The sequence below is a fragment of the Erinaceus europaeus genome, unplaced genomic scaffold, assembly GCF_950295315.1.
Source record: "Erinaceus europaeus unplaced genomic scaffold, mEriEur2.1 scaffold_265, whole genome shotgun sequence".
Classification (NCBI taxonomy): Eukaryota; Metazoa; Chordata; class Mammalia; order Eulipotyphla; family Erinaceidae; genus Erinaceus; species Erinaceus europaeus.
The window spans coordinates 18,157-42,824 of NW_026647878.1; the positions used below are offsets into that span (position 1 = coordinate 18,157).

At 56.3% G+C, this 24,668-nt stretch overlaps 1 protein-coding gene across 3 annotated transcripts; it reads right to left on the bottom strand.

Annotated features, from left to right (window-relative positions):
• RAB3IL1 (RAB3A interacting protein like 1) lies at positions 1 to 23,254 on the bottom strand. Of its 3 annotated transcripts, XM_060184482.1 has the most exons (11): positions 19,566 to 19,766; positions 11,490 to 11,733; positions 9,466 to 9,561; positions 9,301 to 9,378; positions 8,646 to 8,864; positions 7,801 to 7,947; positions 6,827 to 6,955; positions 6,632 to 6,744; positions 5,957 to 6,056; positions 2,192 to 2,258; positions 1 to 1,526 (listed from the first exon to the last, which is right to left on the bottom strand). In XM_060184482.1, the coding sequence occupies exons 1-11, from the start codon at positions 19,574 to 19,576 to the stop codon at positions 1,444 to 1,446; spliced, it is 1,287 nt and encodes a 428-aa protein (XP_060040465.1). In that variant the 5' UTR covers positions 19,577 to 19,766; the 3' UTR covers positions 1 to 1,443. The 3 variants fall into 3 exon arrangements, with proteins under 3 accessions (XP_060040465.1, XP_007526395.1, XP_007526396.1); XM_007526333.3 differs by lacking the exon at positions 7,801 to 7,947 and having other exon boundaries at positions 19,566 to 19,719; XM_007526334.3 differs by lacking the exons at positions 7,801 to 7,947; positions 8,646 to 8,864; positions 19,566 to 19,766 and adding an exon at positions 23,088 to 23,254.
• Positions 23,255 to 24,668: the final 1,414 nt, after the last annotated feature.

Genomic DNA, 24,668 nt, shown 5'->3' on the forward strand with positions numbered 1-24,668 from the left:
AAACTTAAACATTATTTATTTTTAATGAAAAAGAGATACAAAGAGAAAGATATAGAGAGGCTGACCAGAGCACTGCTCAACTCTAGCTCATGGTGGTGCTGGGGGGATCGAACCTGAGACCTCAGAACCTCAGGCATGGGAATGTTTTTGTATAACCATTATTCTGTCTCGCCAGCACACACCTCCCTTTATTTCATCTGAAATAGGAAGAGTGGAAAAGTTGGCCCTGGAGCAATGGGATTGCACAAGCATGAGAAAAAAAATATGTAGATACAAGACCTGGGCTGAGAAAGTCCCTGCCACAGCCACAGGCAGACCTCACTAATCCACCTGATAGCCTCTGTGCTTTGTGATTCTGAGCCTCAGGCTTTCTTTGCCCCAGGCAAGGAGACTGGCAGAGGCAATGCCCAGGCCCCACTCCCGTGGTCAGGAAGCCACTGGCCTCGTCCCTTGCAACCCACAGCCCTACAGAATCCAGGGCAGGCTCCAGGGATGCTAGCCACCGCTACTCCTGTGGGATTTGGGCTTAATCTCCAGCACGAGGTGGATTTGGTTTCATTCCTTCGGGTGGATGCCCAAGCCTTGGCCCTGGGCCCCGGGACGCAGGAGTGAGGGCGCATGGCTGCCCAGTCTCCACCAACAAAGCTGCCCTTTATTAGAGAGAGATCACGTTACATTCCACTCAGAGGAGGCGATCAGACGTGGTGAGGGATGTATCCAGGCCGGACCCCCGTCCCTGTGGGCTGGGAGTGGTGAGGAGGGGCCTGCCTCACCCCGGTCCTGGGTGTAGGGCCTGGCAAAGGTCCACCTCCATCATCAGATCAGACTGAGCTTTATCTGATGGGGGGGGGGGGGGGGCGAGAGTCCTGTCCTTCCAGAGGTGATGAGAGTACAGTTCCCTGGACTGGCACGGGCGAGAATGGCAGCTGCCCTGCCAGGCCCTCCAGCCTCACTGCCCGCTGGGTTCATCCTAGTGCCCCAGGGGGTGATAGTAGTCCAAGGCTTGGGGGGGCATTGTGGGAGGGGTGATGGTAGTCCAAGGCTTGGGGGGGCATTGTGGGAGGGGTGATGGTAGTCCAAGGCTTGGGGGGGGCATTGTGGGAGGGACACACACCCTAGAGAAATGGTCACCAGGTACAATCCCTTTCTGTAGCAACAAGGCACCTACAGGTAGCCACCCCAGGACCGGAGGATGCTGCTGACAGGCCCAGGATCTCCCACCAAGGGTGCAGACAGCTGAGTGCCTGAATGCTCTGGGGTGCGTTCCCAATGGCCTCCTGGTGCTGCAGTGTCACTGAGCCGGCGAGCACGGCAGCCTCCCTTCTGAGATCTCATGATGGGTGTCTGGCTCGAGCGGCCTCCGTGGCCTGGCTGGGTGTCCGCTGGCCCTAGGATCCTGGCTTCCTGTCTGTCTGTCCATGGTGGGCAGGTGTCGGCCCCAAGTTAGGCCTCCTGGGGGAAGAAGCCCAGCTTGGCCAGAGACATCTCCCTCCGCAGCCGGCTGATCTCCCAGAACATGGGCTCCACTGCGGGCAGAGAGGGGGCACTTGGTGCCGGCTCAAGGTCACCCGCACAGAAGCCCCTCCCAGCATGGGGCAAGGCACCCCAAGCACCCCAGGATGGTCGACTTCAGCAAGTGGCTGCTTCACTGAGAGGCCTGGTTAGTCGAGGAGACACCCCCACCCCAGACTGACACAGGCAAGCGTGTTCACATGATCTCACACTTTAAATACTTCCAGATGCCATGGCCTCGGAGCTCTGCATGGCCTTAGGGGGGATGTGGCCCCCAGATCAGGAAGGGCAGGCCCAGCTGCAGAGCCGATAGGGAAGACTCCTGGGGGACAGAGCCTGCTACAGGAGCCTCAGATGGATGGGGGGAGGCACACAGGGAAAGCCCCCATCACACAGGGATGTCCAGGGCAGGGCGGCCACAGGGCCTGAGCCCAGAGGCCCCACAGCCTGGGGGGGAAGCACCCCCACTTGGATGTTAGCACTGCTTTCCTGAAAGGCCGAGTTTGACTTTTCCACATAATTTTGCGCTGGGAGGCTCAGGACCCTGGCTCCCCTGCTGCCTTGGCCCCACAGTCCTGTCTTGGCCCTGGGGTGGTGGTGGAGGGCAGCAAAGTCCCAGGCTGACCCAACACCCAACACCGTGGGCATCCACCCCCCAGCGGCAGCAGGGTGCACTCACCATCCTGCCGCACCAGGCCCTGCTGGATGTAGCGAATATAGGTGAAGAAGTTGCACACAGCTGTGATCTGTGGACAGAAGCAGAGAGGGGGTGACCCACCAGCCCTCACGCTGTGTGTGGGGGGCACTTTCCCCCACAACATCAGGGTAGGCTGGGCCCTGCGGGGGTTCAGATCTGGGCCCTGGCACAAAACCTGTCTGCCCATGACATGCCGCCCTGCTGCTGGGGATGCTTGCTGGTAAAGGCTCAAAGGCGTCCTTCAGCACCCCCAAACCCTGTAGTCCCCAGCCAAGGGCGGGATGGAGTGGGGGTGCAAAGGTCAGCTCCTGGGCCAGAGTGCTGCCCAGAATCTTCCCCGAGGCAGCTCGTCTCGTGCCTGCCCCTCTTTCGGCTGGCATCTGTGAGCTGCATATAATCCCTGGCTTAGGCCCTGCTACAGGGGACCGTGCCCAAGACGGGGGTGGGGGCAGTCTGGGACAGGGACTGCGTATGCAAGGCTGGGGGGCAGCGGAAGCTGCAGGGAGGGGCACCACTGCTGAGGCCCGAACACACAGGGGACACCTTGCAGGTGGCGGGTGCTCTGGGTGCAGGTGCAGGTGGCAGTGTGGACTCTGGGGGACCCTTCTCTTTCCTAAGCTGCAGGTTCCTATGTGCTGCAGCTCAGAGCACCATGTTGGGGGGCCTGGGGGGTCGCCAGTGCACCATGGTCAAAGGCTCCATGGAAATAGTCCTGGCTCTATCACTGGCTGCCAGGTGATGGGGGGCGGGGGTGGGGGAGCCGAGACTGTCCACTTTGGCCCCACCTCCCAGGAATCTCTAGTAAGTTTTTTGTCTGTTTCTTTGTTTTGCCTCCAGGGTTATCGCTGGGGCTCGGTGCCTGCACCACGAATCTACCGCTCATGGGGGCCATTTTTTTCCCTTTTGTTGCCCTTGTTGTTTATCAGTGTTATTGTTACTATTGTTGTCGTTGTTGTTTGATAGGACAGAGAGAAATTGAGAGGGGAGGGGAAGACAGAGGGGGGAGAGAAAGATAGACACCTGCAGACCTGTTTCACTGCCTGTGAAGTGACTCCCCTGCAGGTGGGGAGCCGGAGGCTCCAACCGGGATCCTTATGCTGATCCTTGTGCTTTGCGCCATGTGTGCTTAACGCTGTGCAACCGCTCGACTCCCTCTAGTAAGTTCTTTTTTTTTTTTTTATTTTTTATTTTTTATTTATTTATTTATTTTTTAAAATATTTTATTTTATTTATTTATTCCCTTTTGTTGCCCTTGTTGTTTTATTGTTGTAGTTATTATTGTTGTTGTCGTCGTTGTTGGATAGGACAGAGAGAAACGGAGAGAGGAGGGGAAGACAGAGAGGGGGAGAGAAAGATAGACACCTGCAGACCTGCTTCACCGCCTGTGAAGCCACTCCCCTGCAGGTGGGGAGCCAGGGCTTGAACCGTGATCCTTATACTGGTCCTTGTACTTTGCGCCACCTGCGCTTAACCCGCTGCGCTACAGCCCGACTCCCTCTAGTAAGTTCTAATGGGGAGAGGGTGGCTCTTCAGAGAGGGTCCACACATACACTGTGTTTCTGGTAAACTAGGCTTTGGAAATTTCTTTCCCTTTCTCCCTTCCTTCCTTCCTTCCTTCCTTCCTTCCTTCCTTCCTTCCTTTTCCTTTTTACCAGAGCACTGATCAGCTCTGGTTTATGGTGGTGGAGGAGATTGAACCTGGAACTTCGGAGCCTCAGGCATGAATGTGTCTTTGCATAACCATTATGCTATCTACCCCTCCCACCTCCCCCCCCCCCCCCGATTTTTTTATTTGATAGAACAAAGAGAAATTGAAAGTGGAGAGGACAGAAAAGGAGAGAGACAGAGAGACACTTGAAGCCCTGCTTCGCCTCTTGTAAAGCTTCCCACCTACAGGTGGGGAGCAGGGGCTCAAACCCGAGTCTCTCATGCATGGTAGTGTGTGCACTTAGCCACGTGCACCACTGCCTGGCCCCCCCTTTTTTATTGAGAGGTTGATCGTTTACAGTGCAGTTGTCGCTCCTTTGGGAGATTTCCAAACACAGTTTTGTTTGTTCCTTACAACGGGGCTGGGCTGGGGAGACAGCTCAGCTGGGAGAGTGCAGGACTGGCGTGCTTGAGGCTTAGGTTGAGTCCCTGGAGCTGACTATACCACAGTGGTGCTCTGGCCGGCCGGCCTTTCCCTCCCTCTTTCTCTCTCTCTTACCCCTCCTCAAAACCTGCTTCATAGGAAATAAACAATTGGGGTCAGGCGGTGGCATACTGAGTTAAGCACACACGTTACCCAGGTTCAAGCCCTTGGTCCCCGCTTGCGGAATGGAAGCTTCATGAGCGGTGGAGCAGGTCTGCAGGTGTCTCTTTCTCTCCCCTCCTCTCTGTTTCTCTGTGTCTTATCAAAATACAAGAAAGAAAGAAAAAAAAACTAGGGGAAAAATGGCCACTGGGAGTGATGGATTCATTCCTTTTGCAGGCACTGAGCCCCAGTGATAACCCTGGTGGTAATAATATTGCCCTTTTTTTTTTTTTTATCATTTTTGTTGTAGTTATTATTGTTGTTGTTGATGTCACCATTGTTGGGTAGGACAGAGAGAAATGGAGAGAGGAGGGGAAGACAGAGAGGGGGAGAGAAAGATAGACACCTGCAGACCTGCTTCACCACTTGTGAGGTGACTCCCCTGCAGGTGGGAATAAATTATTAACTATTGCACCAAAGCAAAGGACTCTGGGGAAGGAGTGAAAGGAGCAGGCTGGGGTGGGGGCTTAGGGTCCTGGTGCATGACAACAGAAAAGAACCTGAGTTTGGGGTGAGAGGGTTTTGCAGACACCTATCATGGTGAGATGAGAAAGATTTACCCATGGGGCCACGCGGTGGAACATACCACTAAATAAGTGTAACATTACGATGTGCAAGGACCAGGGTTCAAGCTCCTGATCCCCACCTTCGTGGGAGAGGGCTTCACAAGAGATGCTGCAGGTGTCTCTCTCTCTCTCCTCTCCCTCCCTTTCCCTCTTGATTTCTCTTTATATATCCAATTAAGTAAAACAAAAAGAAAAAAGAAAACTTTATCCATGTATCCAGAACTGTACTGTAAACCATTAATCTCCCTGCCCAATAAAGAGATAAGATAAATAAAATAAACAAATAACAAAAAGTAAAATAAATAAAGATAATTGCTCTAAACAGCCTAGGACTATGGTGTGAGCTGGAGCTGAGAGCCTGGAGTTTTTTCGTTTTATTTTTTTTTAATTAAAAAAAATTTTATTTATAAAAAGGAAACACTGACCAAAATCGTAGGATAAGAGGGGTACAACTCCATATGATTCCTACCACCAGAGAGCCTGGAGTTTTAACATGAACCCCGTGCCTCTCCCTAGACTGGTCATACACAAGGACACACTAGCAGGGCGTCACACCTGTGATTACATCTCAACAAACAAAGAACAGGAAGTCCATGAACCACAAAGAAGCAAATCCCACCCACAGCTCTAGAAGAATGTTAGGGAACCCGGGTCACAGAAGGCAGAGCCCAGGAGAGGACCCCAGAGAGGACGTGGCTAAGCCAGGCCCGGGGAGCCTGGGAGGAAGAGGTGGGTCACTGAGCTCATGGTAACGTGGTACAGCCTGTGTGGCCCCTGGCTGTGTCTGCACCTCTCTGGGTCTGTGCACTTGCTCTGTAGATGGAACCGTGCCCTCTCCCCACCTCCCCCCAGACTGGCCTCAGGGGACACTTGTGCTAGCTGACTTACCCTGGCCCGGGAGGACGGGGAGATGTAGTAGTGGCTCTCAGAGTCCCCCAGCCGGATGCGGTGACGGCAGGTGCGGGCCAGTCCGCTGAGGGCGCAAGTGCTGGGGAGAAGCAGAGGGACCTTGGGACTGACTGGAGTGGGGAGTCACACGCCCAGTTCATGAGGGTGTGGGATGGGGTAGGTAGAGACATGGGGCTGGAAGGACAGCCGTCCCTGAACTTGACCCTGAACCTTAGCTGGACCCCAGCTCTCACCCATCACCTCACCTCACCTGTGTGAGGCAGGAGAGCCTGGTCTACCTTATGTTAGGTGTGTCCGTTCCTCAAAATACCCCCATTGCTTTAGTGGGGGGGAGGGGGGTCTCAGACCCAGGCCCTAGTCCCCCAAGTAAACAGGAGTCTCTTCTCAGGTTCTGTCCCTGGGTCCCCTCTCCTTCTGACCCTCTGGGCTTGTCTCTGTCCCCTTCCTTCTCCAAGCTGCAGTCAGGCTCCCCTGACCCCCACTGCCCCCTGGAGGTCCCAGGCCTCTGTCTACAGAGGGTGGCCCTACCAACACCCCGATTCTGCTGCCTCCCTCCTTCCCTCAAAGGCTGTCCCTGGCCACCTGCTAGTCACCCTTCAGCTCTGCCCCCTCTGCCCTGGGCACCCACACAGCAGGACCAGGGGGCTGGCTCACTGGGTGCTAGCTGGGTCCAGCGCTGTCACCCTCATGGTAGGCAGGGTCTGCATGGCCACAGGCTCGATGGTGAGCGTGTTGTCCTCCACGGCCGCCCGCACCAGCGCCGAGAGCTACAGCAGTGCAGGCGGTAGTGAGTGGGGTGAAGGGGGACCATCATCCACAACGGCTTCGTCCCACGGCGGCTCCCCTCACCTCATGCATGGTGAAGTCCAGGCAGGGCCCCACATCCTCACGGTACACGCGGTCCAAGAAGGGCGACGTCTTGTCCAGCATGGGTGACTCCCGCCAGGCCTGGAACTCAGCAAACAGGATTGTGTCCACCTGGGAGAGGTGGGGGGAGGGAGTGAGGGTCAGAGCACAAGGGCCTGCAGAGATGGGGAGCAGTCGGGGGAGGCTGGCCCGGCCCGTCAGGTCAGCCCGTCAGCCCTCTGGCCCTGCAGGGAAGCTGGGGTCCTAGAAGCCCCTTCATCCTCCACAGCAGGAGCTCAGCACTCAAGAGCTGCTAGGCCTTCAGTGACCCCAAAGCCTCTAGACACCCCCCCCACCCCGAATCTCACCCAGAGGTAGAGGTGAGGCCTAGGGACACCTGAGGGGCTGCAGGTACAGCAGGGACCCAAGTACACAGAGGTGCCCCAGCACACACAGGTACCCCCAAGGACACAGAGTACCCCAAGGCATGCAAGTCCCCCAGAAATGCTCAAGCACTCTGGGTACAAACAGGTAGGCTAGGCCACGTGGGTCGCTAGGTCACACAGGTACCCCCAGGTCATGATGGTAGCCCTGACACACGCAGGCACACACAGCTGTCCCAGGGCCACACAAGGACCTCAGGCACACAAGAGCTCGGTCACAAACATGAGTCACAGGTGCAGACAGCTAGTCGGGAGACACAGCTGAACCAGGGCTACATGCAGGTGACCAAGGCACACAGGCACCCCGATCCATGCAGGTACAGGTGTCCCATGCACGAATGAGTATCCCGGGCACACACAGGTACCCCAAGCCGTGCCGGCACCCCTGGCCACACGTGTCCTGGGCACATGGCTCCCACAGCAGAGTGGGTGGTCACTCTAGAGAGGCAGTTAACCAACTGCCCTGGGGTGCATGCAGAATGTGGGGGGCTGCGAGCAGGCGTGGGGGTGATGGGCCCCAACGGGAACCATTACCTGTTGGAATAAGGAGAGGGAGGTGGAGGATGTGGGGACCCTGGGTGGCTCCCCGAGTGGGAGCTGCCAAGCTGGCTCGTAGGTGAGGTGAGCGGCCCTGCTGGGGACCACACAGAGGAGCAAGGACAGGAGCAGGGGGGGCCCGGGCTGGCAGGGATGGGGGGAGAAGGGGGAGGTGCAGAGACAAAGACGGGAGGAAGGACGATCAGAGTCCAGTCAGAAATAGGGTGATCCAGAGCGGCTGAGAGTCAGGCCAAGCAGCCTGGAAGTAGTGGGCAGGAATGTGGGGACCCCCAGGCTCAGAGACACCCCCCCAGGAAGTTGGACTCCACCACAGCTCTCACGACACCCTTCTCGGAAGGCCCTGTGCACCACCTGAGGAAACCGGGGGACTAACAGACAGGTGGCCTCATTTGTCCAAAGCCCCCCCACGGGGGGGGGAGGGGTGAGCAGGACACCACTACCACCAGTGACTAGCCTGCTCTTCCAGCATCCCCACCAGGGGGCACTGAGAATGCGCCCACCCAGAGCTGTCACCAGGTCCTCTGGGACCTCCCAGCCCTGGCACCCAAGACCCAGCAGTGGTTTCTGTAGGTGAAGGGAGCACATGTGGCAAGAGTTGGGCCTTTGAGTGCTAAGAGCACCTCCCATGACACGAGGGGCTGGGTAGGGTCCCCCCAGAAGATACACCCAAAAACTGGCGGGGGGACGACACACACAAGTTTCTATCTCCAGAAACCAGCCCAGGGCTCTGGTCCAGAGACGGTGGCACGGGGGAGAGGGGAGGATCTCAGCTGGATACCCTGGGTCTCCCCACCCCCATTTCTGCTGTGTTCATCCCTCACCTCTCGGCCCTCCTTGTCTGTGGGGAGGAGGTGCCCGGCGGCCGGGCACAAGGCAGGGCAGAGGGCGCTGCTGCTGCTCTTGTGACGCGTGTGGCCCTTGCGGGGCCCAGCCTTGCTGGGGCTCAGCAGCTGTGGGTGGAGCTCACGGTTGGGGGAGGCGGGTGTGGACGTGATGACCAGCGTCTTCAGGGCGGTCACCTCTGCCTGCAGCATGTCGATCTGAGGGGGCGTGGGGAGGGGGGAGACTTCATCCCAGGGCTCAGGACGCCTGGCACCCAATCCCTCTCAGCAGTGGCTGGCACCCTTCATGGTGGGTGCACATGCCCCCCCTTACAGATAGGGAAACAGGGACCCCCATTTGTGTGTGGGGGGGAACCTCACAGGAGCCTGGAACAGTCTAGCCCTCCCTCCTGTTTAAGCTCCCTGCATGTTTCCCGCATAGCTTGAGGATACGCCCACCCCTCCCCACCTCCAGAAAGGGCTCATGACAGCTGGAGCAAGACCAAGACTGGGGTCCCCGGGTGTGTCAGTTCTATGGTCTTAGACACCTCCGTCCCCTCCTCGCAAGCTGTCACCGTGCCCGTCCCTGCTGCCCCACCGGGCGCTGTGAGAGTCCACCAGGTTCTGGGGTGCAGGCAGGCAGGGGCCCCCTCACCTTGCCCCACGCCTCCTTCAGCTGCTTTTCTGAGGCCGCCTGTTTCACGTTGGCTTCTCGCACCATCTTGTGGGCTTCCTGTGAGAGCACAGACGTTGCATAAGTGAGGGGCCACACTGGGGGGGACACTGTGCAGCCGCCCCCACCCCCTGGTGGCAGGCGAACCTCGAAAAGGCTGGCCGTCAGCTCCTCCAGCTCACGCTCCAGCTGCTCCCGCACCCTGCATAGCCGCTCACACTCCTCATCCTTCAGTTTCAGCTCCTGGGTGGGGGTGGGGGTGGGGGGTGAGGGTGGCCGTTAGCCCCTGGGGGAGGGGTGGCACCAGACCTGGGGCATCTGACAAGGGGAGGAGAGGAAGGCGGAGGGGAGGGCTGTGGATCCTGAGTTTACTTCCCCCATCACTCTGTCTTTCTCACTGTCGCCAGGGTTATTGCTGGGGCTCAGTGCCAACACTACAAATCCAGTGGTGCTGGTAGCCTTTCTTTTATTTTCTTCCTTCCATTTTATTGGGTAGGACAGAAAGAAACTGAAAGAGGAGGGGGAGATAGAGAGGGAGAGACACCTGCAGCACTTCTTCACTGCCCGTTAAGCCTACGCCTTGCAGGTAGGGGTCAGGGGCTCAAACCCCGGGTCCCTGAGCGTGGGTGATGTGTGTACTTAACCAGGTGAGCCGCTGCCCAGCCCCCTCCATCACCTTTTCCATCAAGCTCTGAGTAGGGGTCTGACTCCAGCTGCCAGCCCGTCAGAGCTCAGGACAGGTCTTTGTAGGGAAGCCTAGACTTCTAAATGCCATTTCAAGCCTTATTTTAGTTATTTGTTTTAGATAGAGACGGAGAGAAGTGGAGAGGGTAAGGGAAGGCAGAGAGCAGGAGACAGACAGACAAGACACTTGTGGCACTGCTCTACCGCTAGTGAAGCTTCCCCTCTGCAGGTGGGGACGGCAGTTTGAACTCAGGTGCTTACACATGGTAATGTGCACACTTAAGGAGGTGAAACACCACTCAGCGCCCCCAATATCATTTTAATGAGAAACAAGAGTGTGCGAGTTAGAGCACAAAGCAGTGCTCCATCCCTGAAGATCTGACTTGTGTGAGTGTGTGCGTGTGTTTAAAGATTTTGCTTATTTATTTTAAATTTTTTATTAGTTTTATTTATTGGATAGAGACAGCCAGAAATAGAAAGGGAGGGGGTGATAGAGAGAGAGTGACAAAGAGACACCTGCAGCACTGCTTCACCACTTGCAAAGCTTTCCCCCTGCAGGTGGGGACTGGGGGCTCGAACCTGGGTCCTTGCGCACTGTAACATGTGCACTCAACCAGGTGCGCCACCACCCGGCCCCCTTTGTTTTATTTATTGATGAGAGAGAGAGAGAATGCCAGTGGCACATGGGCTATTGGGAATCAAACTAAGGACCTTGTGCTACAAAGTCCAATGCTTTATCCACTGTGCCACCTCTCGGTACTTATTATTGCTTGGCTCTCCAAATCGCAGTATGAGTCCACTGCTCCTGGCAGACTTTTTCTTTTAATACTTTTTATTTATTCCTTTTTGTTGCCCTTGTTTTTTTATTGTTGTAGTTATTACTGTTGTTATTGCTGTCTTCATTGTTGGATAAGACAGAGAGAAGTGGAGAGAGGAGGGGAAGACAGGGGGGAGAAAAAGATAGACACCTGCAGACCTGCTTCACCACTTGTAAAGCAACTCCCCTGTAGGTGGGGAGCTGGGAACTCGAACCGGGATCCTTACGTCGGTCCTTGTGCTTTGCGCCACCTGCGCTTAACCCGCTGCGCTACGGCCCGACTCCCTCCTGGCAGACTTTTCTGTTTTTTTCTCCTTGCCTTCTCATATCAGGAGAGAGAGAGAGAGAGAGAGAAGGAGATTGATTGCAGCACTGCTCCACTATGTCTGGAGTTTCCTGCGGTACTCGGGGCTCAAACCCAGGTCCACGTGCATGATAAAGCGTGCACTAACCAGCTGAGCCATCTTCTGGTCCCTGTCCTGTGTGTGTTCCTCTCATGTGGAGCCGGGGTTCCAGCCCAGCGGCTCATGCTTGTTAAAATGCGTCTCCCTCCGAGCCAGCCCCGGGACCTTCTGGAAGGCCTGTCTGTCTGCGCCTGCGCACACCCCGCAGAGGGAGTCGAGCCCTACGCAGTGGATTGGCAGGTGCATGGTGGGCGCCCCTTGCCCACCGTCTGTGCTTTGCGCAGCTCCTCCTTCAGGAACTCCGAGCCCTTCTCGCGGATCTCCATGGAGGAGCTGCGCAGGCGCGCCATGTCCAGCTGGGGGGCCACCAGGGGCTCGTCTCCCGCTTCCTCCGCCGCTTGGCTCTCTGCCAGGCCTCCAGGCGCCTCCCGCTGGCTCCTGCAGGGCCCGGTGTTCTTCCAGGGGGTGGCTGTGAGAGGGGACGGTGGGGCCTCTTCCGGCTGGGGGTGGCTGCGGGGCAAACAGCAGACACAGGTGGGGTGTGAGACCTGACACAGCAGCCCCTCTGGGCCTCTGGGCCTCCTGGTAGGATTGCAGGGACAGCACCTGCGAGGCTCTTGACAGGCAGGGCCCTCTCGGGGACAGTGGGCCCAGGCAGCAGCCCTCATGTGCAAGGACAGGACTCGCTTATCCCTGCCACCGTCTCCAGGATCTAGGGCTGTGTTGAGCACACAGTAGGTGTGCAGGCACCCAGCACATGTGTGCAAGCAGGTGGTCAGCATAACGGCCTGTCCATCACACAACGGGCTCCCAACACACAGTCTGTGGCTGGTACAAAGAGCTGCCCAGCACACAGTAAGTAGCCAGCAGAATCAGCACACAGTATGTGGCCAGCATAAAGCAATCACCGGCACACAATAGGTGTCAGCGTAAGCGAGTTGCCTAGAACACGGTGGGTGGTCAGCACCCAGATGCACATAGTGGGTGACCAACACTGTACATATCCAGCTTACAGAACATAGTAGGTGCCCAGCATATAGTCGGTGGGCAGCATAAAGGAAATCCTAGAACACAGTAGAGGATCGGCACACAGTGGGTACCCAATACACAGCATGTGTGCAGCACCCAGGAAGCACACAGTAGGTGACCAGTAAAAGGAACCACCCTGCACACTTTAGGTGGTCAGCAGAAGGGAGCTGCCTAGCCCACAGTGGGTGATCAGCACCCAGAGGCACACAGGGGGTGCCCTACACTCAATAAGCAGCATGCACATAGTAGGTCAGCTGCCCAGCACACAGTAGGTGAGCAGCATATGCTAGGTGCCCCCCAGCAACACACAATAAGCTGTCCAACCGATGACTGAAGATGCCTCAGTGCTGAGAATTATAAAGTGGGGACAGTCCCCAAGGTCCTACCTCTGGGGTCCCCGAGTGTTCACATGTGTCTGAAGCCTTTCACGTGTGCTGTCCCCCCTTAACCATTCACACAAAGCCCACACAGATTCTACTCCGTGCAGGGAGGTGGGAGGGAATGGCCAGATGGGGTGGGCAGGGCTGAGCCAGGAGATTCAGCCAACACAGGCCAGGCAGCCACTTCCCGCTCCGGCTCTGCTGCTGAGACCACAGCCCTGTCCCCTCCCACACCCCCCACCCCACACCCTGTCACTGCCTGGGGAAGGGGGTGTGGGGTTTGTGCCAAGACAGCACCTCTAGACTCGCTCAGTCAGCAAAAGCAGCTCCTGAGCCAGCAGCTTCTGAGCCGCAGGGCTGGGGGTGGGGGGTGGACAGGAACAGGCCACTGATGACAGCAGGGGAGAGGAGGGCAGGGGGCTCCCAGTGCCCAGACTCAGACAGAGAAGCAGCAAAGCTCACACTGCCCAGAGTGAGGACTGGGGTTGGGAGTCAGGAGGCACGTTCCCTCCAGATTCAATATCCCCTGGGCACCCGGCAGAGAGTCCACCCCTAACCTTTCCAGCGGCCCTGTCTGCTGACCATCCTTTGCCAGGGGCCCCTGCAAAAGCTGAGCTGAGGAGCTGAGGCCCAGGGGAGACGCAGTGACAGACATTAGCGGAGTGCTCTGTCCCTGCTAGCCCAACAGACATCCACAGTATTACCTTGGCCCACACCGAGTCTCAGACAGGTGCAGGGCACACCCAGGGTAGCCAGCATGACAGGCCATCAGCCAGGGGGCCAAGGAGGTGGGAGAGGAAGGGGGACAGACGAGGTTGCTGACTCAGGACTGGAGGGCTGCAGGAGGCAGCCCCGGGCTGTGTTGGGGTAACCTGCCCCAATTCCAGTCAGACTTGGCATCTCTGGTCAAGAAGCCTCCTCCAGGAGGAAGAACCCAGCCAGGAGGAGAGGAGAGGAACTGAAGTGTGGGTACTGGCAGGGGTCCCAGGCAGGGAGCCCCTTGAGTGTAAACGACAGCCTGTGACCCCACATCACACCTGCAGGGGGCGCTAAGAAGCGGAAAAATCAAGTGGTGTGTATGCAGACTGGCTGGGCCTGGGCCTGGTAAGACACCGGGTTTGTGGGTTGGTGGCCCCAGAGGCTGCCGGTTCGATCCCTGGCACCACTTTGTGCTGGAGCTGGTAAAATAGGTGAATAAATAAGACATTTGAAATAGAATTTACTAGTAAGACACTGGAGTATCCAGCACGGGGAGATAGACAACACACATCCCCCCGCAAAAAAAAAAAAAAAAAAAAAAAAGAAAATCAGACCTGCCCAGGCTCTGGGCCCCCCACAGCTGAACCCCCAAGACTCCAAGGGAAGTTCACCTCATCTCAGAGGCTCCCCATTTCAACCGGATGAGCAGGGTCTCTCATCTCAGGGGTGGTGGGTCTCCAGAGGGGTGACAGAGGGCTCATGGTAGGATCCCAGGTCCCAGCCTCCCAGCCCCCATGCTTTCCCTCTGCAATGGACACTCCCTCCTCACTGGAGGGCCCATAACTAAGACGAGGAGGCTGTCAGTGTGATGGGGGGGCTACTTCTTCCCGTCCCCTGGGCATGGGTTGAGGGTGGCCAGCTGTCTCCCTTTAATCCCAACCCCATCCCTGGCAGGCTCTCACTTCAGTTCACAGGTGGTGGGGTAGATGATCCTGTGGTGGGCAGATGAGACCTGAGGACCCCCCCCCCCACACACACACACATATAAATCACCCTCTGTCCCCAAACGCCTGGGGATATCAGCAAAAAGGGAGTGTCCCAGGCCGCAAGGGTCAGTCCCTTACTTCCACACGGCCCAGCCTCCCAGGCCAGTCACTGGAAACCTGGGAAGGTGAGGGTCCAAAAGAGACAGCTCACCCAGGTAGGGAGCATGCCTTGCCATGTGTGTGACCCAGGTTTGAGTCCCAGTGCCACAGAGGAAGCTCCGGGGCTGTGGTGTCTCTTCCTCCCTCTGTCTGTCTGAATGAAAAAGAGACCCAGACAGGGGAAATGGTACACCCCCCAAACAGACAAAAACCAGAGAGGTGAAAGCTCACTATAAGGGGGCCGGAAGTGGCTGGCCAAGTAGAAGCTTGGGTCCCCACAGCCTCTGCCGGGAGCCCACTGGAGGCCACACAGGAAAGGCCACACCAGGGGTCACTTCCCCAGGAAAAGTCAAGGGGTGGGGTCACTCAGAGCTCTGACCCACCAGCCCTGTCCCAGATGGCCAGTGGGGTGTCTGTCCCCTTTCCATGTGGAATGACAGCCACACGCCTGCAGGAGGACCAGGAGGACCCAGCTAGGGTAGAGGCCTGTGCCCAGGAGAGGGGCTGAAGGTGTATGTGTGTGTGGTCTCACATGAGGCTGCCATCCAGTCTGCAGGCCCTGTCCAAGGTGGTTGTGGGGAACAGGGCCAGGACACAGGAGACCCTCCGAAAAGCCCACCATACACTTGGGAACAGTCTGGAAGTGTGTGAGCAGAGTTGGGATGCTAGGAAGAGGTGCCAGCCTCCTGCCAGCCTGCAGACAGGCCAAAGCTCTAGCTCCACTGAACTGACTACCCTTTTTATTTTGCCTCGGGGGTTATTGCTGGGGCTCCATGCCTGCACTATGAATCCACTGCTCCTGGAGGCCATTTTTCCCTTTTGTTGCCCTTGTTCATCATTGTTGTTGTTGCTGCTGTTGTTAGATACGGCAGAGAGAAATGGAGATGGGGAAGACAGAGTGGGGAAAGACACAGGAGTCGGGTGGTAGCACAGCGGGTTAAGCACACATTGTGCGAAGCACAGGGACCAGCATAAGGATCCCGGTTCGAGCCCCCGGCTCCCCACCTGCAGGAGGGTCACTTCACAAGCGGTGAAGCAGATCTGCAAGTATCTTATCTTTCTCTCCCCCCTCTGTCTTCCCCTCCTCTCTCCATTTCTCTCTGTCCTATCTAACAAAGATAACATCAATAACAACAACTACAACAACAATAAAAAACAGCAAGGGCAACAAAAGGGATAATAAAAAAAAAGAAAAAAAGAAAGATAGACACCTGCAGACCTGCTTCACTGCTGGTGAAGCGACTCCCCTGCATGTGGGGAGCCGGGGGCTCGAACCGGGATCCTTATGCCGGGCCTTGCACTTTTTGCATCCTGATTTCCCTTCTTTTCTCTTTAGACAGAGATGTAGAGAAGGAAAGAGACCCCAACACTGATTTCCTCCTGGGCCGGGTGTGTGAACAAGCAACACACTATCCAGGTTAGCTATTTTTCTGGCTGCAAACCCTTAGCTCCGAAGCCAAGGGGGTCCTCACACTCCCATCAAGCCCTGCCGCCCCCCCTTCTAATGGCCACAGATGTCAGCAAGGAATATCTCCCCCCCACCACCACTACTACACTGCAGGGGCTGCTCTCCCTCACTTGGGTGGAACGATGAGGTTCTGGGGCTCAGACAGGATGGCGGGAAGGAACCCCAAGTGACAGTCAGGGGACCTGTCACCCAGAGGCAAAGATGGAGAGAAAGGGGTAAATGGTGGTTTCGGGGAAGTGGAACAGGATGCACATGCGGTTTGAGGAAGTCTGAGAGGTGCAAGTGTCAGGGTGACACCCCAGGCTGAGGGACAAGCCAGCCAGGCCCTGGGCCAGCAGGGGACACAGATATAAAGGGATCCGAGTGAAGGGGGGATCGTGGAAGGAGGGCTGAGGCTGAGGGGGGAGAAAATCAGGTGCAGTATTGTCTTCATGGAACTAAACCCACATTAGTCAACAATTTGTTTGGCTATCTTAACTGTTTTTCAGACACCAGGTTCCAGATGCTACCATGATGCCAACCAGACTTCCCTGGGCAGACGACCCCACCAGTGTGTCCCGCAGCCCCACTTCCCCAGACCCCTGCCCCACTAGAGAGAGAGAGAGATAGGCTGGGAATATGGATCGACCTGTCAACACCCATGTTCAGCGGGGAAGCAATTACAGAAGCCAGACCTTCCACCTTCTGCACCCCATCATGTCCCTGGGTCCACACTCCCAGAGGGATAAAGAATAGGAAAGCTGTCCAGGGATGGGATGGGATATGGAGTTCTAGTGGTGGGAACTGTGTGGAGTTGTACCCCTCTTATTCTATGGTCTTGTCAATATTTCCATTTTATAAATAAAATTAAAAAAGAAAAAAAAGAACTAAGCCCACAGAGAAGAGGAAAGGAGAACTGAGGTATCAGGGCAGGAAGGAGGAACTGGTTGTGTGTGTGTGTGTATGTGTGTGGGGGGGGGTCTTTCGGGTTAGAGAAGATTCCAGAAGAACTAGACAGGATTGTTATATTAATACATGGGCACAGAAACATGACACTGGGCTGGGAGCAGGTGGGCCTGGAAGATTCCAGAAGGGTGGAAGCAGGTGTGGTGGGGGAATGAAGAAGATACCAGAAGGAATGGAAGCAGGTGGCCAGGCTTCATCCAGCGTTGCCCCAGGCCTGACAGGGACTACAGCCCTGCACCCCCAGGAAAACCTGCCTCTTCAAGACCAGTTTCATCCAACATAATTCTGGGGAGCACTTGACATGGGCGGGGGTGCCTCTCAGCTTTACAGACTGCACCATCAAGGACCTGCCCTCTCCAAGGACAGTCCTGAGCCCCCTTCTCTGACACTTTGCTTCCTTCCTCCACCTTGGGGTCCTAAGGCCCTGTGCAGGTGATCTGTGCTGTGCACACCTGCTGAAGTGGGCAAGATGAGCAGTTAGATCATGGAGGACTCCCCAGAGGAGGTGACAGAGAGGACGCCTTAGTCGCTCAGGCAGCCAGTGCCCAGAGCAGGCAAGTGACCTGCTCAAGAGCAGACAGCCTCCAACAGCCCCATCCCTGGGCACACACATACTCAAACCCAGGAGGCTGGGGATTTCATCCCTGGGCAGCACAACACAGCCCTGTGTGTCAGATGGGGGAACTGAGACCAAGGGCTTCCTTTGGCTACTTAGTGGCAGAGCTAAAGTGCAGGACCCAGGTGCTGACGGAGTCTCCACTGTCCAGCACTGTGTTAGCTGCAAAAGTATCCTCAGTGCTACCTTCACCCCATCACCTACAGGCAAGCCTGGAACCCCAGACCAGGAGTAGGGGGAGCCACAGTGGTGGGGAGCAGCCTGGTTTGGGGGAGCTATGGAGTCCCATGGAGGACTGTCACCAAGTCCTGCCAGCTGCCACTCACCTGGGGGTGCAGCCCCGGGTCCAGGGATTGGGCTGGCACAGGGACCCCCCTCCCCAGGGACGGTCACCAGAGACAACTCTCAGGTCACGTCACTCCAAGCTCCTGCTCGTCTAGGACACAGAGTCCCCGGTCTGCACACGCTCTCAGGCTTCATGAGCTGCCAGGGACCTGGACAAGGGACCCAGGGAGCAGGGTCCCTCTCATCTGTGGGTTGGGGGTGGGGTGGCAGGAGAAGGCTGCCAAAGATACTGGGGTACTTGGGGCAGCCCCAAACTTGCTCTGCAGGTGCCCAGAGCTGCCTCTTGACTCTCTCGCTCTGCAGCTGGGGGTATAAAGTGCCCACTGTGTGCTCTGCGGCATTGGGATCCTCATGCCAGGCAAGGAGTGAGTCATTATGGGGCGGGGGGGGGGCATTTGAGGGTCAGCTGGCAGCCATGGTCTTTCGGAAAGCTCTGGAGAAACCTGGCAGGCCGTTTGCTGTCTGTCCCTTTCTGGTGACTCCCTTCTGGCTCTGACCTGGATGCCCTCGGGGAACCCCTCCCCTGGGCCCTTCATTCGACAAATTGCTTAGCTTCCATAAGACCAGAGAAGGAAGGCCAGTCTCTCAAGGTCACACAGCCAACAACTCAGTGGGGCATGTTGGTCCTGGGTGCCCCAAATTCTGGGAGTGGGGGTGGGGGGAGTCACAGAGTTCACCCAGACCAAGCTGACTGCACACACTCCCTCCCACCCCACCCTACCAGCCGCAGTCTCCCTGCCTCCCTGGCTACCAACCAGGCTGACAACTGATAAATTTCTCTCCAAGCCTAGTCTCTTTCCCTCCCTCCATGCAATTCCAAAGACATCACCATCCTCTTCAAATGCTCTCTTTCAAAGTCCCCCTTCCCCTTCCCCGGCACCCCATGACTCCCCTCACCCCCAGCCTTGCCAGGTGCTGCCGAGCAGGTGAATCTGGCAAAGTTTCCACCAGAAAACCGCCAGCCATCTCGGGGCTCCCCCAGCGCTTGCTGGCTTGGGAGGCATCGGGGCGGGACCAACTCATTTGGGCCAGTGCTTAACTGAGACAGCCCCCAGCCCCCACCCCCTCTGGCAGCATGTCCCCCACCCGGTCTTTTCAGCGGGAAGAGGAAGTGTTTATCCAACTCCCAGGCGAGACCACACCTTCGGTCCATCCGCTCTGGGGGGCTTCACCACGTCCGCCAGGGACTCCCGCCCCCAAGAACTCCAGCCCCCCACCTGGGGGTCGGGGTTACACCAACAGATCAGGATGTTAAGGTCACTGGTCCAGAACCCAGAGTCGACACTGACCCCTCCTCCCAACAACTCCGAGCTGCAAGGGGGGGGGGGGGGTCCCGGGGGTCCCTCCCACTTACCCTCCCCCCCGAGGCTGGTCAACTCGCAGTGACCTTGGCAGAGACCCAACCCCCGACCCCCAGTTCCCAACTGCATGATTTGCTAAGGTGTCAGCAGTCTCGGGGGGGGGGGGGGCTGCTTTGAGTGTGTCCCCCAGACTCGAGGTTCCCACTCCCCTCGCCCCATCGCACTTGCTCTCTGGACTTGCTGGGAGGAGGGTGGGAGTGGACACTTCAGTACTGCCCATCCCGGACAACCCTGTTTGCCAGGGTCCCCGTGCTGGAAAACGCTCCCGATGGGCTTGCAGACCCAGTGGGGACCCCCCCTCAGAAACCCCGCCCCCCACCAAGAGGCGGCCTTAGGGTCCCAGAGGAGACTTACCCGCTCCACATGCCTGCACCCAGCGTCCCCGCCGCAGCCCGCCGGCGCCGCTCGCACCCGGGCCCGGCCGCCCCGCCCCTGCCCTGGGCGGGTCACGTGGCGGAGGGGTGGCCGGAGGACACGTGCCCGCCCCGCCCCTCCACGCCGGACCGGCTAGCTCGCCCCCAGGTCCCCGCATCCCAGGGTGTGTGCAGGAGGGACAGCTCAGCCACCCCTACGAGGCCGCCAGCACCACCCCCCTTTCCGCAGCCTGAACGACCCCTGCTCTAGGATACACCATGGCCCCCAGCTTCTCAGCTCCTGGGAGTGACCCCCCAGGATGGCAGACCAACGTTGACACTCCCCTCCCCCCCACAGGCCATCACTGGCTGCCGGGTCCCGGTGTCGGGTCCTGCGGGAGAGAAGGGGGCGGCGCCTCCCCCTCTCGCCCTCCCCCCTCCCCCCCCCCCCCCCCCCCCCGCAATCTGTATGTTCCCAGAGCTTTGGACACTGCTCTCCTGACCACAGTCAGGACCTTGGACTTGAGTTTTTCGTGCCTCCCTTCTTCCTTCCTCCCCTTCCTCCTCCCTCCCTTCCTTCTGAGCACAATCTCAGGACCACACCAGGGCTGTGGACCCAGAGGAATAAACAGGCCAACAACCGCTTCTGTCCTGCTCCTGGAGGGCGGGTGATGGGTGGGGGCTGGAGGACAACATTTCAGAATTTTCACTTCCAGTGCTGCCTTTGGCCCAGGGCACATTTTGCTAAAGGGAATGTCCTTGAAAATGTCTGTTTAAAACAGACAATGCTTTGAGCTGGGAGAAATAGCTCAGTGGTTCTGTAAAAGACTCTCATGCCTGGGGCTCCAGGTTCAGTCCCCAGTACCACCAAAAGCCAGAGGTGAACAGGGCTCAGCCCTGCTCTCCCTCTTTCTCTGTATCTCTCATTAAAATAAACAAAATTTTTTAAACTTATTTTTTATTTTATTTATTCCCTTTTGTTGCCCTTGTTGTTTTATTGTTGTTGTTATTGATGTCGTCGTTGTTGGATAGGACAGAGAGAAATGGAGGGAGGAAGGGAAGACAGAAGAGGAGAGAAAGACACCTGCAGACCTGCTTCACCACCTGTGAAGCTACTCCCCTGCAGGTGGGGAGCCGGGGTCTAGAACCGGGATCTTTAAGCCGGTCCTTGCACTTTGCACCACCTGTGCTTAACCCGCTGTGCTACAGCCTGACTCCCACAATTTTTTTTTTTACTAAAATGTATGTCAAAGGCTGGAGAGATAGCATAATAGTTAGGCAGAGAATCTCATACCTGAAGCTCTGAGGTCGCAGATTCAATCCCCAGCATCGCCAGAAGCCAGAGTTGAGCAGGGCTCTGGTATTGGTATCTTTCATATCTATCTCTATCTTTCTGTATCTCTCAGTAAAATAAGCAGATGGGTCATCTCACAAATGATGAAGCAAGTCTGCAGGTGTCTCCCTCACTCCTCTCTCAAGTTCTGTCTTATCCAATAAAATGGATGACATGGCAGGCAGGAGCAGTGGGTTTGTATGCTGGCACTGAGCCCCAAAGATAACCCAGGTGGCAAATATATATATTTCTAAAATGTATGCCAAGGGCTAGACAGACTGCATAGCGATTCTGCAAAAGACTTTCCTGCCTGAAGCTCCAGTGTCCCAGGTCAGTCCCCAGCACCACCAGAAGCCAGGGCTGAGTAGTGATCTGGTAAAACAAAACAAAACTGTGGTCTGGGAGGTGGCGCAGTGGATAAAGTGCTGGACTCTCAAGCGTGAGGTCCTGAGTTCGAGCCCCGGCAGCACATGTACCAGAGTGATGTCTGGTTCTTTCTCTCCTCCTATCTTTCTCATCAATAAATAAATAAAATCTTTTTTAAAAAAAAAACTGCTCCTGCCCTAGTGGGCACAGACAGAACTTGGCATTGAGGGGCTGGTTTGCCTACCTGCCTTGATCACTAGACTTATGTTTTTGCAGTATACAGCTTGGGCAACCCTCCCTGACACCCCTTCTGACCTTCCCCTTCACTGGACACACACCTCCCACACCCTTGACTCCACAGAATGGCAGCAGCTTTCAAGGGCAGGGTTAGCTCCTTCTGGGCTATTCCTCCCACCAGCCCAGCCCAGAATCTGGCCCCAGAACACCTGGATCCATCACTAAATAAATCCTGAGCAAGACACCTTCACTCTGCAAAATGTTAGGGCAAGGGTTGTGGAGGGGGGGAGTGTACTGCACCCAAGACAGAGCCCTTCCTTATCCATCAATTTCTTCACAGACCAGGCAGGAGATAGGCCCTGGGCCACTCCTGGCACCCAGACTGGTGAGATAAGCAGGGTGGAGTACAGGGATGCTAGTCTAAGGGGGTGTTCTCAGCTCAGGACAGACACTCTGGAAACACCGGCTTTCCCCCCCAGGGAGAGATACCTTACCACCTGAGCACTGTTTACCTGAGACTTCCTAACTCCTCTCACGACCCCTGCGGAGGGGCTCAGAGAAGTTAAGACACCTGCCTGGGGTCACACAGCCAGAAGCTGTGGTGCTCCCACCCGCTTCCTGAGGGGCTGTGAGCAGCCGGGGTGCTTGCTACTTGGCGCCTGTGGGCAAGAGGGCAAAATAAGGGCTGGATGGTAGCACATCAGGTTAAGCACACATGGTGCAAAACACAAGGACCGGTGTAAAGATCCTGGTTCAAGCCCCCAGCTCCCCACCTGCAGGGGGGTCGCTTCGCAAGCGGTGAAGCAGGTCTGCAGGTGTCTGTCTTTCTCTCCCCCTCTGTGTTCCTCTTCTCTCTGGGTTTCTCTCTGTCCTATCCAACAACAGCAACAACAATAACAATAACAACTACAACAGAGGCAACAACAAGGGCAACAAAATAGGAAAAAATGGTCTCCAGGAGCAGTGGATTCGTAGTGCTGGCACCGAGCCCCAACAATAACCCTGGAGGCAAAAAAAAAAAGAGGGTGAAATAAAAGGTGCATTTCTGGGGGTTGGGTGGTGGCAAACCCAATTAAGCACACATATTACCACGCTCAAGGCCCCAGGTTCCAGTCACATGTCCCCAATTCCAGGAGAAACACTTCACAAGCAGTGAAGCAGTTCTGCAGATGTCTATCTTTCTCCATTTCTATCTCTCCCTCCCCTCTCAATTTATGTCCTATTCAATAAAATAGAAAGAAAAAAAAAGTACACTTCTGTCCCCATGCCCTGTCTTCCTCTAACCTCTCTCCCACCCTCCATGAAGTTCTATCTCTGTCTTGATGGCCTTGGTCACAAACCAATGGCTGGAGGCCACAAACAGTGGGGAGACTGTCATTCTGGGGGTCCCAGGCCCAGATCCCAGGCATAATCTGTCCTCAGCCCACTGTGTGATCCTGCACAAGTGTCTTGCCCTCTCTGTGTCTCAGACCCTATTCTGTTTACACACCCTGCCCGGTATTGGACAAGACGACCAGAGGCTGGCGGGGCTCCCTTGAGCTCCTTGTCTTTCTGGCCTCCCTGCCTGCCTGCCCGGCCCCAGCTCACCTGCCGGTGGCCCAGTCCTTCTCTCCCACGAGCCTCTCCAGTCTGGGACCCAGGCACGACGGGGTATAGCGGACAGTCCCTGCACTCATGGCCAGGAACACTGGGCAGGCCCCTCGCGCGGGGCATTGGGGGCTCCCGTTGGAGGAGTCCATGCTGGAGCGCCTGACCCGGGGTCTCCAGGAGACTACGGGAGGGTGCGGACAGCTCTCCACCCCCCAGGCGAGCCTCCTAACCTTTGCTATCGCTGAGGAGCAGGGCTGAGAGGGAGGGGCCTCCCTGGGGCAGCTATCTCCTTCCAGCCCTAATGATTAACTCCCCAGGCTGAGCCTGACCCTCCTTCCAGTATGCGGGGGTGGGGGGCGGCGGCAGGGAGGAGGGTGCCCTGTGGGGAGGCAGAAGGAAGCTCCATGTGCTCAAGACCCCCCCCCCCCCCCCAGTGTAGCACTGGGCTGTCTCACCAGCTCCCCAGGAATTGAAGGCACCTGCCAGCCCAGCCCTGTCCTTAGCTGGCTTTGTGGCCTTGGAAGAGACAAGGGCCCTGCCTGCCCCCACCTGATGCTACCTCCCAGTCCCTGCTCCCAGAACCCACCCCCCCAAAAAAAAAAAAAACTACACACACCTGTTAAAGCCCTAGCCATCCACAAACTGGGCAATTCAGACGAAAGTAATTATTGGGTTTACAAACCTGAGGCTCTGAGTTCAATCCACTTGAACTCAATGGCACTGCATGTACCAAAATGATGCTTGGTTCTTTCTTTTAAATTATTATTATTTTATTTTACTTTATTTCTTTTCACCAGAGCATTGCTTAACTCTGGCTTCTGGTGGTGCGGGGATTGAACCAGAAACTTTGCACTATGTGCGCTTAACCCGGTGCACTACTGCCCAGCCCCCTGAACCTGAGACTTTGGAGAGGCAGGAATGAGAGTCTCTTTGCATAACCATTATGCTATACCCCCACCCATTTCTCTGCTTTCTTTTAATCTTTGTTTATTGGATAGAGACAGCCAGAAATTGAGAGGAAGGGGGAGATAGAGAGAGAGAGATGCCTGCAGCTTTGCTTCACCACTTGTAAAGCTTTCTTCCTGCAGGTGGGGCCCCGGGGCTTGAAACTGGGCCCCTGTGCACTGTAACACGTGCGCTCAACCAGGTGCGCCACCACCCAGCCCCTCCTCTCTCTCTCTCATCTTCTCCACCTATATATAAATAAAATTATTTAAAATCTTTTTATTTGCTTTTATTTTAATGAGGGAGATAAGAGACCAGAGCTCTGCTCAGTTCTGGCTTATGGTGGTACTAGGGACTGAACCTGGGTCCTCAGATCCTCAAGCATGAGAGTCTTTTTTCAGATTATGCTGTACCCCCTGCACATAAACACAATCTTTTTTCAATATTTATTTATTTATTTATTTCCCCTTTTGTTGCCCTTGTTGTTTTTCATTGTTGTTGTAGTTATTGTTATTGATGTTGTTGTTGTTGTTAGAGAAGACAGAGCAATGGAGAGAAGAGGGGAAGGCAGAGGGGGAGAGAAAGACAGACACCTGTGGATGTGCTTCACCGCCTGTGAAGCTACTCCCCTGC

What these genes read in the sequence shown, in the direction of transcription:
- RAB3IL1 (XM_060184482.1), bottom strand. An exon ending in TGAAGGAGGCGTGGGGCAAG is followed by an intron (nt 8,865 to 9,300) that starts GTGAGGGGGCCC and finishes ACGCCCCCTCAG; the next exon opens with ATCGACATGCTGCAGGCAGA. An exon ending in GGGCCTGGTGCGGCAGGATG is followed by an intron (nt 1,527 to 2,191) that starts GTGAGTGCACCC and finishes CTCTGCCCGCAG; the next exon opens with TGGAGCCCATGTTCTGGGAG.